The sequence below is a fragment of the Coffea arabica genome, chromosome 8c (genome assembly GCF_036785885.1).
Source record: "Coffea arabica cultivar ET-39 chromosome 8c, Coffea Arabica ET-39 HiFi, whole genome shotgun sequence".
NCBI classification, from domain to species: Eukaryota; Viridiplantae; Streptophyta; class Magnoliopsida; order Gentianales; family Rubiaceae; genus Coffea; species Coffea arabica.
The window spans coordinates 34,885,943-34,901,671 of NC_092325.1; the positions used below are offsets into that span (position 1 = coordinate 34,885,943).

Below are 15,729 nucleotides of genomic sequence, written 5' to 3' on the forward strand. Positions count from 1 at the left end.
ATTCTAATTCCTTGAAGAGCCCTTGTTCGTCCCGGAAAATCAAAATCAGACACCACCTGTCTAAGAAGAAGACACGAACTAAGAGAATTAGATTCGCGTGTGGCTGCTGCCGACTGCACTGCAATAGATGCAATAAGGAACACCACATTCTCAATATTGATGCAACAAAGAAGTTATTCCTGGGAGTTCTAGAACGATCCCCTCAATTTCACCACATTCCAGGCCACTTAGGCCACTTGATCGGTGTCAATTCAAGCAAATTACAACCTTCGCAGGAGACTTCGCCTCAACAAAATGTGGGCACAACTCATGATTAGGACTCCCTAGTCATTGAAAGACGCAGATCCCAGTAAGATCAATAATAAGGTCAGGGTTCTTGTCATGAGCCAACTATATAATTGCAGTGTCATAAGTCCAATTAATCTAGAATTAGTGTGTAATTTCTTGCCAAGTGTCTGGATTAATTGTAAGGAAGTAGATTCCGAATTTGTACGCATTCTATTTCAAGATGAAATCGATTGATGTATTTTTATTTCGATATTGCGTATTGATTACACGTGGTACTGCTGGATTAAATCCCTACCTATGTACAAATACGTAGCTACTATGCCGCATCCAGCCATGTCCCTCATGTTTGTCATTTCTTCTGATGCCACACTCGCACTCCTACACAAAGCCACTTATATCGTTTAAAACGCAGCGTATCGACCAATCTTTTAGAAAACATGCGTGTTGCACAAGAAAGGCTGAAAGTCTCCGATTTCAATTGCATTTATAATATTACAAAGACTACTATTTAAGAAATTAGGAATATGTTGGGGTCATTTTTTCCCTCCTCAAATTCAAAATTATTCCGCCTTCGTAGCAATTACTGTCACGTGTTCTTGGTTTGATTGGTGAGAATCTGAATGCCTGTAATGAGAAGAATTGGATACATTGCAAAAGGGTACGACACTCGCCAATAATATTATAAGACGCTCAGGGGCGGACACATAGATGGTGGATAGGGGAGCCACATCATCATTCATTCAAAGAATAGACGGTAGATATTTGCTTTACCTAATACAATGAACGGCTATGATTTAAGGTGCATCAATCATTGATCCACTAGTAGCACCTAATTACAAACAGTATGCATGTGGGAGCCACTTTTACAAAAGCGGTCCATGGCCAATTTCTTGATTAGATGAGAAAATGGGGCCTTAAAGGAGTCCATTGTACCACAATTGTCACGTAGGATAAAATAATAATATAAAAGTTTACCCAATCTACCCAATACAACAGATATTTTGCAGTAGGTAGAGTGACATCATAAAGTTGGATTAGGTGACATCATCTAGGTAGAACTCTACACCGTGTCTTATCGACATCGTTTCATAGAATTCCCAAGATTTCACCAAAAAATACAAAACACTTCCTTTCCGGTCATCTCATTTTCATCAAGTGCAGGGACACTGGAGTACTTCAATGAAAATACCAATTCTCTCTATTTCATGCTTCAATTTGTAGGTAAGTTAGGGGCATTATGTTCCGATGGTTTTTGACTCCATTCATACTCTCTATAATGGAGTTTCAATCACAATGTCCAAGTGTGAAGTAAACCATCCATCGTAATAGATTATAACTCACGACAGGACAATTATCTGATGTATGGATGCCTCCGACAATTCGATTGGAGCAGATTCTCATCTAACAAATCAGAAGAGCTGTGTGCTGCTGTGCTTGTCGAGGAAGGTAAGTGAATCAAAGTGCTTGCGATGAATTAGGGTTATTGTAAGTGGCCCAACATATTCCTAATTTCTTGATCAGATGGTCCAATCAAATGGTAACTGGGTCTCACACCAGGTTCAATCCATCCACGATGAAAATGTTCTTAACTTCTTGAACAATTGGGCCAATTAAAATGTGTCTGGACCTCGCACCAGGCCCAATACATTCTTGGTGAAAATATTATCAATTTCTTAATCCACTGGGCCAATTAAAATGTATTTGGGTCTTGCATCAGACCCAATCCATTATTGTCAAAAACATTTTCAACTTTTTGATCCATTGGACCAATTCAAATATACATGGGCCTCACACCAAGCCCATTATCATAATAAAAGAAGGTCCACCTATATTGGTTCTCAATTCTAAATATCCATAATTCACACAATGATGCTCTGCAATTCTGGTCCCAATTCTTCCAACCACGACTACTTAAGCTCACTGGATCGCAATGATATCCTCACCTGAACCAAGAAGAATGCCACATTCTACCTCCTCAAAGAGTCCTTGTTTGCCTTCCGAAATCAAGATCAGGCACTACTTGTCCAAGAGGAAGATGTGAATCAGGAGAATTAGATTCATATGTGGCTGCTACCTGCTGCACCGTAATGGATGCAATAAGGGATACCACGATTTTAGCCTAGATGTAACAAGAAGGTCATTCTTGAGAGTTCCAAAATGATCCTCTCAATTTCACCACTTTTCAAGCCACTTCCACCACTTGATCAGTGTCAATTCGGACAAATTACAACCTCCGCAGAAGATTCTACCTCAACAAAATGTGGACATGGCTTCTAATCAGGACTCCCTAGTCGTTGAAGAACGTGAATCTCAGTATGATCAATAATAGGGTCAGGGCTCTTGTCAGAACCAACTATGTAATTACGATGTCATAAATCCAATTAATCTAGAATTAGCATGTAATTCCTTGCCACGTGTCTAGATTAATTGCAAGGAAGCGGATTTCGAATTTATACGCATCCTATTCCAAGTTGAAATCGATTAATGTATTTTTATTTCGATATTGTGTATTGATTACACGTGGCACTGTTGCATTAAATCCCTACCTACATGCAAATACGTAACTACTACACCGCAACCTATATTTCACACCTACGTATTTCATACGTGTGTGGGGTCCACTTCTTCCACCGAAGCATGTCCACGTGTTAGCACCGAGTTCAACTGCTCCCAGAAAAGCACGAATGCTCCACATCATCCCCGATCCAGCCGAGTCCCCTTCATTTCCTCAACTGCCCTGAACAGTTGGTCCAATTCTGCGATGAATCGAACACTTTCCATGCGAAGAACAAAGTACATCCCTAAGCACACGACATGCTCCATGATGCAATCCCTCACGACCTTGAAGAATCCTGTCATGTCCCTCATATTTGCCATTTCTTTTGATGCCACACTCACACTCCTGCACGAAGCCACTTATACCGTTCAAAACGCAGTGTATCGACCAATCTTCTAGAAAACGGTCGTGTTGCGCAAGGAAGGCTGAAAGTTTAGATGTAATAATTTGATGCATATGATCTCAAATTTGGTCACAAGTATTGGATGTAATATTGATAACTGGAACGTTAGTTTATGATTGCTGACAACATAGTGATATTTTATTACAACTTCTGTAACAAAATTAATCTAAAAGACTAAAATAAACTGCACTAAGAAATTTAAACAGCCCCTAATGGAAATGATGTTGAATATACAGAAAAAAAAGGTATTTTTTATGATCAAAGAACAATTTCTTGATCATGATATAAGAATAAAAACCATGAAGATTGCTCATAAATTTAGAAAATTCAAGATGCATATTTATAAACTTCATGAACCATTTTGATCTGGGCTTAAATTTTTAACATTAGGATGGTATTAGCCCTTAAAAATAAGAACATTATATTTTGGTGAATCTAAATAAACATGTTCACCTATTCTTATTCCTTACATTCTTTTTATTGTTTTACATTATTAAATCATTTTTGTAGAATTTTCATTACTGGGAAACAAAGAAGAGAGTCTGGAAGTCCCTGTTGATCCTATATTAAATTCTTTTTCACCTATGGCCATCTTTTTCTTCCTTTCTAGGCTTATCAAATCTGGACCGAAGAGTGATTCAAAAAACCTTCCAATTCACTATTCAATCAGTTCGACTTCGATTCAAAGGTTTAATAATTTTTTATTCATTTTAGTATTAAGAATTTTGAATAAAACTAAAATATTTATTTTAAAAAATAAATACTTAATAAAAATCGGTTGAACCTTCCGATTTTTATCAGTTCAACCGATTCTTGACCAGTTTTGATTGGTTCAATTAATTCTTTGATTTTTTAATTGATCTAGACCGGAACATAGCCGATTTGTGATTCAACAGGTTGAACCGACTGGTCCGATTCGGCTTTCAAAACATTGCTTATATTGGTTTCATGTTGATAGCTTTCAAATTAAGTCTAAATTTATCCCGAATGAAATCTAAACCTTTCTTTCAACAAATATTTTAGTTTTTTTTTTTAAATAAAAGGTGTTACTTATAATTCCTCTTCCACCCGACAAATATTTTAGTCATACGTTTACATCTGGCCTTCTTCTTTTGGGAGATTTCTGAAATTATCCCTAAAAGATTCTTCCAAAATGAACATGGTAAAGTTTGTCTTCCAAAATGTCCTATACGCATGTTTAATTTCCCAACCAGTCCACTCTCCTCCGTCAAGTCTTCTTTAAAGAAAATGGCATTCTTTTTCTTTCCATTGAATGATTTCTCACTGAAGATATAAACAAGGGAAGCAGATAAAATTTCAGTACAAGCACAAATGGCGCATTCCGATGGATTGACTCTTGAATCAATCAGAAACAGTTTGATTAGGCAAGAAGATACAATCATTTTCAGCCTGATTGAGAGAGCAAAATATCCCATTATTCCTCAGTTATATGATAGCAGATGCTCCGTTCTTCCTGGGATCTCTGGATCCTTGCTTGAGAACATCGTTCGAGAAACAGAAGCCATCCAGGCAAAGGTTAAAAATAATCTTTTTTTGGGCTTTTTCTTTTTTTTTCATTTTTTTTTTTTGGGTAAAGATTTGATTTTTTTGAATGCTACACCAACCATGGAAGTAATTTACTGCAAACCCTTTTCGATTCTTGAATGAAATTTGGATTTTTGTTGTTGGGTGATTGGTGTTAATGATCTTGATAAAGATACGTCAGAGAAATATTCTTTACTTGTTAAAATAATTAGGTAATTGATAGAAACTATTTGGAATTGTATTTGCAGAAAAGGAATGCTCAATCTAAAAAATTCAAACTACATTTTTGTAATATTTTATTTTTGTGTGGTCCTAAGTTTGAGTTTGGAAACAGATCCTGTTATCTTACAATGGTATCTCACCTACCTTATTGTTGTTGACTTGAACTTGAATTGGAAGTGTGTTTTCAAGGATTTATTGTTTTGAACTCTATTAAGAATTTTATTATTATTATTATCATTAAGTTTCTGTCTATTTCCTGATGAATCTCTTTCAGAAGGGATGATGTTTCCTTGCTGAGAAACTCTTGGGCATGATCTGTGGCAAAGAATCAGTCACCTTTGCTTAAGCCTTAGGCTGCTGAATTATCCTAGTTTTCTTGCATTTGTTACAAGAACTGATCAATAACTGATTATAAATGCATACAAATAACTGAATGTTGATCCATAAGTTGACAACGTTTCAAAGCGAATCACTTGTATCCTGCCAGCATTGCAAACTAGCTTTAGAACTGATGAATTACTGAATCTCAATGCTCAACCTGGCTGAATCAGCAATTCGAACTTTTGGAAAGCATGTTTCATAGAAGAGTGTTGGTTTTCTCTGCAGCTCGAAGGAAATATATTTCTTTTATCTTGTCTTGCCAACTTCTTTTGGAATTCCCATTTGGTTCCTAAACGAAATTAAGTTTGAGACAGAATCGTTGGTGAATGATGAATAAATTATCTGCTAAAAAGTTTCTTGCATATGGACTTAGAGAAGTTAAATCTGATTTTTGCTCATGGCATGCCTACAGTTTTCCTCTCATAATTTTGCAGTATGGTAGATATCAATTCCCAGAAGAACATGCTTTCTTCCCGGATAACTTACCAGACTCTTTGGTTCCACCCAACAGCCATCCACAGGTAAATTTGGATATGAAATACTGGCTATTAATATATAAGCATCTCAAATAACTAGATTTCAAAGCTTCCGTTTGCCCATGCCAATTCAAATTGCAGGTTTTACATCCTGCAGCAGCTTCTATTAACATAAATAAGACGATATGGGATATGTATATCAACAAATTGCTTCCACTTATTGCATCTAAGGGAGATTATGAAAACCATACATGTGTTGCAGCCTCTGATCTTGAGTGTTTGCAGGTAAATCTGGATGTCTGTTATCCCTACATAGCATACAGAAGCAGTGTTTGAGAATCATAAATGCTGGAATTAGCTTCTGTAAAGGGTGAAAAATGATTTTTAACCATGTTTTTGTTAAATTGATGAATGCTTATTATGCCCTTCATTCCATGAGAACTGGAGCCAAAGAACCAGGTTTCATTCTTGCAGGACTCTTTTGGCTGCAAGACTGCTTCTGAAACCATTTAATGCTAAGTCTTTTATTCTAGGCACTCTCTAGAAGGATTCACTATGGAAAATTTGTTGCTGAGGTAAAATTCAAGGATGCTTCTGAAGAATATTCACCTGCAATTCAAGCCAAGGTAATTCAGCATACTAGTCCATTTGAACATTTACAGCAAAAAATGGTCCATTTGAACATTTAGAGCAGAAAATGGCAAAGAATTTTTTCATTTCTTTTCAGTCCTAAATGTAGGAGCTTTTGCACTTTAACTCTTCTGCTGCAATTCATCTGGTTGTTTGAGGAATAATATATTTCTGATTCCAAGTGTCCAATTATGAAGTTTGAGTTGGTCCCTCTCAAATCGCTATCACCACTCAATTGGATTCAATCTTCTGACTTAACGACATTGAATCCACAGTCTTTGAAATTTATGAGATAAAATTTCGGTTCTTGCAGGATAGAGATGCTCTGATGAAGCTTTTGACATTTGAAAGTGTCGAGGAGATGGTGAAGAAGAGGGTGGAGAAGAAAGCAAAGGTGTTTGGGCAAGAAGTGAACCTCACCAACGATGCTGGCAATGGAAAGTGCAAGATCGATCCATCTGTTCTTCCTTGCCTATATGGAGAATGGGTCATGCCTCTGACCAAACATGTTGAAGTGGAATATCTTCTGCGTCGTCTAGACTGAAACCTTTTGAGACTTCCATGATCCTTTTCAGTTACATGATCTATTATGTGAGAAGGATTCACGGGGTTAAGATCAAATCATGAGTATGTGATTACTTCCGCTGATGTATAATGCAAATTGAAGCTAGTTTTTCATGACTAGCATGCTGAAATCCTTGCTTTTTCTTTTTTCCAGTTACTATTATATGGTACTTATTACAACATAGTTTGCCTGGCAGATAAAATACAGATGACAATTTGCTAAGCACAAAGGAGTACTGATTGCTTGAATTCTTGAAATTTATTTGGATATTGTGTCAGATTATTTTTTTTCATGGTTGAGTGGGGTGCGAGGTAAGGCGAATAAATTGCATGCAACCCGGACAGATGCATAAGTTACAAGAATCACTTTTGAGAAGAAATAAATACAAATGCTATGTTTCAAGAAATATGCATGACAGACTTGACTTGGAAGGTTTGCTAATATTTTACCCCATATTCAAGGAGCTTGAAAAAAAATAAATTCTGTTTGTTTACTTAAATAAAAAAGAAAAGTCCTAGAGAAAGTAATGATACAAAGCACAAAATAATTTTTGCAATAACAATGTGGAGATTATTTATAAAAACAATTTAAATGACACTATAGCATTTTATGAAATATGATCTAATTAGTACTTTTGTATTTGGATGGGAAATTACGTGAAAATGTTTTAGTACTTTTTGTAATGTTATAGATATGAGATAAAAATATAGTTGAGATGTTATAGATATGAGATAAAAATATAGTTGAGAAAATACGATGATGGTTAGAAAATGTAGGTGTGATACAATGTGTTTTTTTTTTGTTTTTTTTTAACAGCCTAAATGCATAACAATATTAAGCATATACTCTTTATGTTGTAAAACTAATACAAAAAACTCCCAAAAGTAGGGATTGGAATAGTAGAGTAAGAAAAGAGAGAGATAGAATTATTATATTTACTGATCAAAGTACTTCCAAGTCTCAAGGTTACAAGGTTACAAATGAAGTAGGATACACCCCTATATATAGGTGATCCAAGATCAAAGGTACATGAACCCTATTAAATGCAAATACATGAATTTAGTACATTAAGTACATCCATAAATGAGTTCATCCAATGTACCAATGAATTTAGGGAGAATACATGTGACTATCATCTTGAGAATGCAAACGGACATCTTCATCTTGTAATCCTTCTTGAGAATATCAACGGACAGCCACATCTAGAGAATATCAACGGACATCCACATCTTATCATTATTTCATAACACTCCCCCTTGGATGTCCATGATACAAAGAATACGCCTCGTTAAAACCTTACTAGGGAAAAACCCAGTGGGATAAAAACCCTAGTGAAGGAAAAAGAGTACATTATTCTTGTGTAATAAAATCTTCCCCTGATGCAAACATTAAATGAGATCTTTTAGCCGACGCATACCAATATTCTTCACTAGTTTCCCAAATGTAGTAGTCGGCAAAGCCTTGGTAAACAAATCGGTCAAATTATCATCCGATCAGATTTGTAGCAGGATTTGTAGCACATTAATCTCACCATTCTTCATTCCAACGTCATCTTGTAGGCGAGGAATTAAATCTTGCTAATAAATTCACAGCAAATGATATATCTGGCCTTGTACAATTAGCAAGATAATAAGCGCACCAAATGCACTGAGATATGGTACTTCAGGACCAAGTATCTAAAGGAATCCTTATTAGGATTCAATGATCTGACAACCATTGGGGTATTTAATGTATGTGCTTTATCCAGACGAAATCGCTTTAATACCTTTTGGGTATAAGCAGGTTGGTGAATAAAAATTTCACTCTCTAAATGCTCAATTTGTAAACCAAGGCAGAATTTTGTCTTTCCAAAATCTTTGATCTCAAATATTCGACAGCCTTTTGGATCTCTTCAGGAGTTCCAATCAAATTGAGATCATCAACGTATATCGCAATAATCACAAAATTTGACCCATTTTTCTTGATAAAAATACATGGACATATTGGGTCATTGGTATAACCTTTTTTAGTTAAGCATTCATTGAGACGGTTATACCAGATACGTCCAGATTACTTGAGCCCATACAAAGACTTTTGTATTCTAATAGAATATACATCTCTAGGACTTGATTTACATGCTTCAGGCATGTTGAATCCTTCAGGGATTCTCATGTAAATATTATTGTCAAGATTCCCATACAAATAAGCAGTGACAACGTCCATCAGACGCATATCAAGTTTTTCATACACTGCAATACTCACAAGATATCTAAATGTGATCGTATCCACTACAGGTGAATAAGTTTCATCATAATCAAATCCAGGCCTTTGTGAAAAGCCTTGGGCTACAAGTCTTGCTTTATATCTCACTATTTCATTCTTTTCATTCCTTTTTCTCACAAAAATCCATTTATATCTAACTGGCTTTACACCTTCAGGTGTTTGAACTACAGGTCCAAAAACATTCCTTTTAACCAGTGAATTTAATTCAGATTGTATCGCATCTTTTCATTTTGGCCAATCATTTCTATGCCGACATTCATCAACCGATCTAGATTCATGATCCTCATCAACTTCTATAATATCAAGTGCTACATTTCATTAGACTCCAATTAACTTTTCTATAATTTCATTCTCTTCAGGAGTTGGCTCTTCGGGAGCTGGCTCTTCACGAGCGACCTCTTCAGGAGGTTAAATTTTGTCATGACATTTATTTAATCTCCGAAGATATTTGAAATCAATTGATACCTTATATAGGTAGGCCGACCTTTATTTGTAGCACTTGTACATGTCCTTCAGGGACGTCAATTTTAACAAGAGTGTTTCCTGCAGGAAGAGTTGATTTAATGACTCTTCTGGGTCGATAAATATAACTTTCTTCAAATGAAGAGTTTCTTGAACTTCTAGTTCACATTATTTTATATGAGGATCGAGGAAATCTAATTTTCAGATGATTTCCTTTCGGTCGATCTTTTCCTCCCCCTAATGTCGGGATAGATCACTCATCAATAGATCATTCATTAATATTTTACGATATTTAATCGTAAAAGGTGATGCATACCCGACATAAATTTCTTTTGGAGCCATGTATAATATAAAGGGGGGTATGTATAAATATTTGTTGACATTCAAATATTCTCACTTTTGCCAAATCATATATCCAGTGGGATCAGTAAACTTCAGGTTTACTGCAGATGATGATTATAAATCAAATGAGAATGAAGATAACTATATCAATAACCATTACGCGCTCGAATGATTATTATGATATAATTAACCTTTATTTCACATGATCTCTATTTGATATCCATTTCGACGGATAAATTTCTTCGAGACTTGGGAGAGAGTAGTGCATTATTTATGACAATTTTAGTTCCTTCAGGGAGAAATAGAGTGACTCTTCCGGAACTCTCAATTAATTTTGCACTACCACTTATGGTATTAACATTTGGCATCCATCTCCCATCTCCAAAAAAGAAAAGTATCTTTTATTTTTCAATATAGTGTGCATAAAAGCACTACTAATGAGACAAATGTTATCATCACCATTATATAGACCCAAAAATTTGGCATCCATTTCTTCTTCAGGAAGAAAATAAATGAAACTAAACCTTGATAAAAGATGCGGGAATAGACATATGCAAAGTAAATTGATAAAGCTAACAACATATCAAACAACATACTAGAGTAATTGACAATCCTGCAAGACTAACAACATATCAAATATCTAGACAAATATTAAATATATGATCATTTTGCATCTTCAGGATGCTCAAAGAAATCGGCAATATCTAGATGTGTCATGTCAGCATCATCATCATTCTTTTGATCAATAAAATTTGTCTCAACATTTTTGTCCTTCTTTTTCAATGATGCTTGATAGAGGTCAACAAGATGTTCAGCCGTACGACAGGTGCGGGACCAGTGACCTTCCATACCACATCGGTAGCATTTTTCTTCATAAACTTTATTTCCCCTTCATTCGGATCGTAGTCATTTTCTCTTTCTTGAGAAATATTTTATTGCTTGCCATGGTGATAATTTTCACGGGGCATAAATCTACTACGATCACGTCCACGGCTACGCCCACGTCCACGGTCTCTTTCACGGCCACCTCTACGGCCACGTCCACGACCTCGACCAGAATTTTGAAATTGAATCCCATTCGCTTCAGGGAATAGACTTGCACCAGTTGGTCGGGACTCATGATTTTTCAGCAATAATTCATTATTTTATTCAGCCAACAGAAGACATGCAATAAGTTCAAAATACTTTTTAAATCCTTTCTATCTATATTGCTGCTACAGGAGCATATTAGAGACATGAAAAGTAGAGAATGTTTTTTCTAACATATTTTCATCAGTAACTTTTTCGCCACACAATGATAATTGAGAAGTAATTCTGAACATAGCTGAATTATATTCATTGACAGATTTGAAATCTTGTAGTCGTAAGTGGGGCCAATCATATCGGGCTTTTGGAAGAACGACCAACTTCAGGTGATCGAATCTTTCTTTCAAATCTCGCCAAAGGATAAGAGGATGTTTGACAGTAAGATACTCTACTTTTAATCCTTCGTCTAAATGACGACGAAGGAAAATCATGGCCTTAGCACGGTCTTGGTTTGAGGCATCATTCTCATCAACAATAGTATTACCAAGACCCATTGCCTCAAGATGAATTTCAACATCCAAAACCCACGATAAATAATTTTTTCCAGAAATATCAAGAGGTACGAACTCTTGTTTTGTGAGATTAGCCATAAGACTATGCAATAGATTCGTAGGAAAGAATATTACCTAAATAAGTAGTCAAAAGTTGTTTGAGCAGAATCTTGTCTCGTTCTTCACTTTTGCTTCGCGTCTTTCCTTCACTCTAAGTAGAGGCTCGTGCTTTCCTTCGCTCAAGGTAGAAACTCGTGCTGATAACGTGTTGTAAAACTAATACAAAAAACTCCCAAAAGTAGGGATTGGAATAGTAGAGTAAGAAAAGAGAGATATAGAATTATTATATTTACTGATCAAAGTACTTCCAAGTCTCAAGGTTACAAGGTTACAAATGAAGTAGGATACACCCCTATATATAGGTGATCCAAGATCAAAGGTACATGAACCCTATTAAATACAAATACATGAATTTAGTACATTAAGTACATCCATAAATGAGTTCATCCAATGTACCAATAAATCTAGGGAGAATACATGTGACTATCATCTTGAGAATGCAAACGGACATCTTCATCTTGTAATCCTTCTTGAGAATATCAACGGACAGCCACATCTAGAGAATATCAACGGACATCCACATCTTATCATTATTTCATAACACTTTATGGTTTGTGTCAGATACATCTCAAAGAAATTCTTGAAATCTTATTTAAACCAAACTAGTCGGTAGAAATAGACAACTACTAATACTTCTTTTACTCTATGATTTTTTTTTTCTTTTGGGTGGGGAAAAATTTAGGATTAGGGGGGGTGAATCCATTCCAAGTGAAAGGGCAGCATACCAATTCCTTGGAGGTTTGTACTTTGTATTTAGTCATTGCTCTGGGATTCGAGTTTTTTAAGGTGTCTTCTGGTTAAAGTGGTTGCCCTTATTGGGTTTTTTTATTTTTGGAAAGCCTCATTGGCTCTTTTTTTTTTTTTTTACCTTCCTTCTATTTGTTTTTATTTTTAAATTTTTTATGAAAGGCTTATTTTTTTAATTTTTTTATGGAGAAATTAAGATTTTAATGTCACATCAAACATGATAAGACTCTATCTATCAAATAGGGAGGGGAAGTGTAAGTGAGAAATTTAAGATTCGAAATCTCCTACTTACATTTAAAAGGGGAAAAAAAGTTAATCTATGATAGTAATTGACTTGATTTGAAAAGTCAATCTATGATTGTAATCGATTTGATTTAAAAAGAATATTTTGTATATCAATAAAAATAAAAATTTGCAATACCATTACAATTTGAGTTTTGGCAATAATATGATCTTTATTGGCTTATATTAGACACAAAGAAGGAAATAAATCAAAAGTTACAAAAGTTTTGAATTTTGAGCCATTTGAAAACTGGATTGGATCTCGCCAAACTTCACATAGGCGGCCTAAATTTAAGCCCAGGAACTAGGGTTGCAAACGAGTCGAGTCGAGTTTTGATTGCAGCCCTACCAGGAACCCAACATTCGATTCCAACCACTAATATCTTTGTACCCAAAAACTTGGCTAAACACCGGGCAATGCGCGTGAGGTTTTTTAAGTTTGCCATGCCCCATTATGCCCAAAAGTGTGAGCTTTACCTTTTTTTTTTTTTTCTTAATATGATAGATTTTATACTACACTTACTCCTGCTCTATACTAGAGGGAGGAAAGGATCCAAATGGATCAAGGAGTAACCAGGCAGGGACTGAACTATCATCGAGCCTTCATACCCACTGACGGAACATTCCAAAAAATCCTGAATATTAGAATATAGTACACCCAAGTAGTGCCTTAAGGCTTCTTTTGATGGCCAACTACTCTAGGAATAGATAGTTCTTTTTTTTTTTTGTCGGACACGATAGATTGTATACTATACTTACTATTACTCTATGTTAGGGGAAGTGGGGGATCCAAAGGGGGTGACCTTTACCCAAAAGTGTAAAAAGTAAACAACACTATTGTCCAGTATTGATCACCATTATTCAACCCACAATAAATCATTATATATAATACTTTAAAAGATGGTATCATTATGGGAAAAGGTTCTTAAACAGATTGAAGGCAAAATCTTCATCATCTGCATCTTCAAAACCAGACAAATACATTATTAACATTAATAAATTCATAAAAGAATAGAAAAGAAAAAAAGAAAAATAAATTTTAAAATATATGAGCCAAAGGCTGAGAAATATGTGCATGTGACCATTTGATTTGAGAGTAAGAAGAAGAAGCACTAAAATCATGATTATCCCGAAATGTTCATAAACACTCAACTTACATTTCATGTTCAATCAACCTCTATTGAGCTTAGAAATATGCGACATAATTAGCAAAGGCTATAACAACACATTAAAGACCTTACTCGGAGTGAACAAGAGACAACTCAAAGTCAAATTTTAGGTTACTTAGGATGCAGCGATTGAGATAATGGCATGCGCTTTGTATCCAATGCTCTTTACAATTAGGAACACCTAAGAAGGTGCTTAATATGTTAAGTTTGCAACAATTCAAAAACAAAGACTTAGAAAAGTGCAATATTCACAAGTGTGTCCACAAGGAAATTATTTTGTGGGAGATGAAACAGCAAGACATATGCCACCTGTTTCCCCATAAGTTTATTAAATCCATTGACAAACACCAATCCATGTAATTATTTCTTGAATGGTTTAGATAACAAACTATATTATAAACTAAGGGTGCAGTTGATAAAACTGAAGTATGAAATCTGAAATCTAAAGTCTGAATCCATTAAGTTATTGAATTGTTAAATATTAAATCTAATACATTTGAGTGCATATTACATTCAATGATAAGTGAATAGCTCATCACTTAATTTTGAGAGCAAATTTTGCCTAGAAAATTCAGTACCACTTAATCAATTCAAATGTTCAATTTTTAGTTATCAAACGGTCTGAATATGTTAAAATTCGATTTTATTAAATTTAAGTGTTGAATTAGATTATTAAATGGGGACTAAGTGCTTTTATACTACTATGATCCATTTTTCTCTACCCCAATTCTATGGACCTTATCAGTGGATACACGAACCTCACAAGGATATCTTCATTCAAAAGTCATCAGCTCTAAGAAGAAGATACCAAAGTCTCTTGCAGAGCAGCACAAACCGCATCATAAGTATATGTCTTCTTCTTGCCTTTATAGCTCATTACTAGGGGAAAAAGCCCGCGTGTCGCGCGGGAGTTTAGTGCCTGTAATTAAAGATGGTTAATAATAATTATTTGCTATTTTGTAGTATAAGAATTGAAGTATGATAAATTTATTATGTGATATTTAATAGAAAAATCATAAGTTACATATTGAGTCAAAATAAGATACGATCAACCATTTTGCGTCTGACGAAGTAAAATAAAAGCCATATTTATATATGCTCACGCATTTTAAAGATATTAAAATCTGTTGTTTAGTTTAAATTTGATCAACCACATTATCTTGTCAAACAAGTGAGATTTGAGCAGTTAGCATACTTAAAGAAATCATTGCTAATGGAATTTCGTTTCTTGCAAGCCAAATTCTTGAATTTATATTGATTCCAAAGACATCATCACGAGATCTCCACCTTGACCAATTAATTAATTATGATTTAGGATATATAAAAAGCATCTTCTTCTCGATAAATGTTACAATCACGAAACATCAGTTTTTGAGTTAGTTGCAAAGATATACAACAATTAACCCGCTAATTTAGCGGAGCAATTACCTCAAAAAAGTATTAAAGCATCTTAATCCACTCAATTCAAGAAAACAATTAAAAGTAATGAAGTATATAATTTAGATTTGCAGCCAAATAGTTTTAAGCAGATAGTTAAACATATTGACAAATCAAATGAAGTGAAAAAATTGCCTAAATGGAATCGTTTGAAAATTTCCCTAACTAATAGTTAAAACAACAAAAGAAGTAAATGCAATCTATAAATGAAAAATTTTATGATGATAAAATTATTTTAAACCACAAATAACAATTAACAAATAT

At 34.8% G+C, this 15,729-nt stretch overlaps 1 protein-coding gene across 2 annotated transcripts; it reads left to right on the forward strand.

Moving 5' to 3' along the window:
• The first annotated feature begins 4,314 nt into the window (after window positions 1-4,314).
• LOC113705216 (chorismate mutase 2) lies at window positions 4,315-7,273 on the forward strand. 2 transcript variants are annotated; one of them, XM_027226999.2, is made up of 5 exons: window positions 4,315-4,784; window positions 5,831-5,917; window positions 6,014-6,157; window positions 6,406-6,498; window positions 6,816-7,273. In XM_027226999.2, exons 1-5 carry the CDS (start codon window positions 4,581-4,583, stop codon window positions 7,044-7,046), a joined length of 759 nt encoding a protein of 252 aa, XP_027082800.1. In that variant the 5' UTR covers window positions 4,315-4,580; the 3' UTR covers window positions 7,047-7,273. The 2 variants fall into 2 exon arrangements, with proteins under 2 accessions (XP_027082800.1, XP_027082801.1); XM_027227000.2 differs by lacking the exon at window positions 6,014-6,157 and having other exon boundaries at window positions 4,429-4,784; window positions 6,816-7,197.
• The last annotated feature ends 8,456 nt before the right edge of the window (window positions 7,274-15,729 follow it).

Excerpts from the sequence above, each read along its gene's own strand:
- LOC113705216 (XM_027226999.2), top strand. The coding sequence starts at position 4,581 with ATGGCGCATTCCGATGGATTGACTCTTGAATCAATCAGAAACAGTTTG. Across the intron at positions 4,785-5,830 it reads CAGAAGCCATCCAGGCAAAG|TATGGTAGATATCAATTCCC; the intron begins GTTAAAAATAAT and ends ATAATTTTGCAG. Across the intron at positions 5,918-6,013 it reads CACCCAACAGCCATCCACAG|GTTTTACATCCTGCAGCAGC; the intron begins GTAAATTTGGAT and ends TTCAAATTGCAG.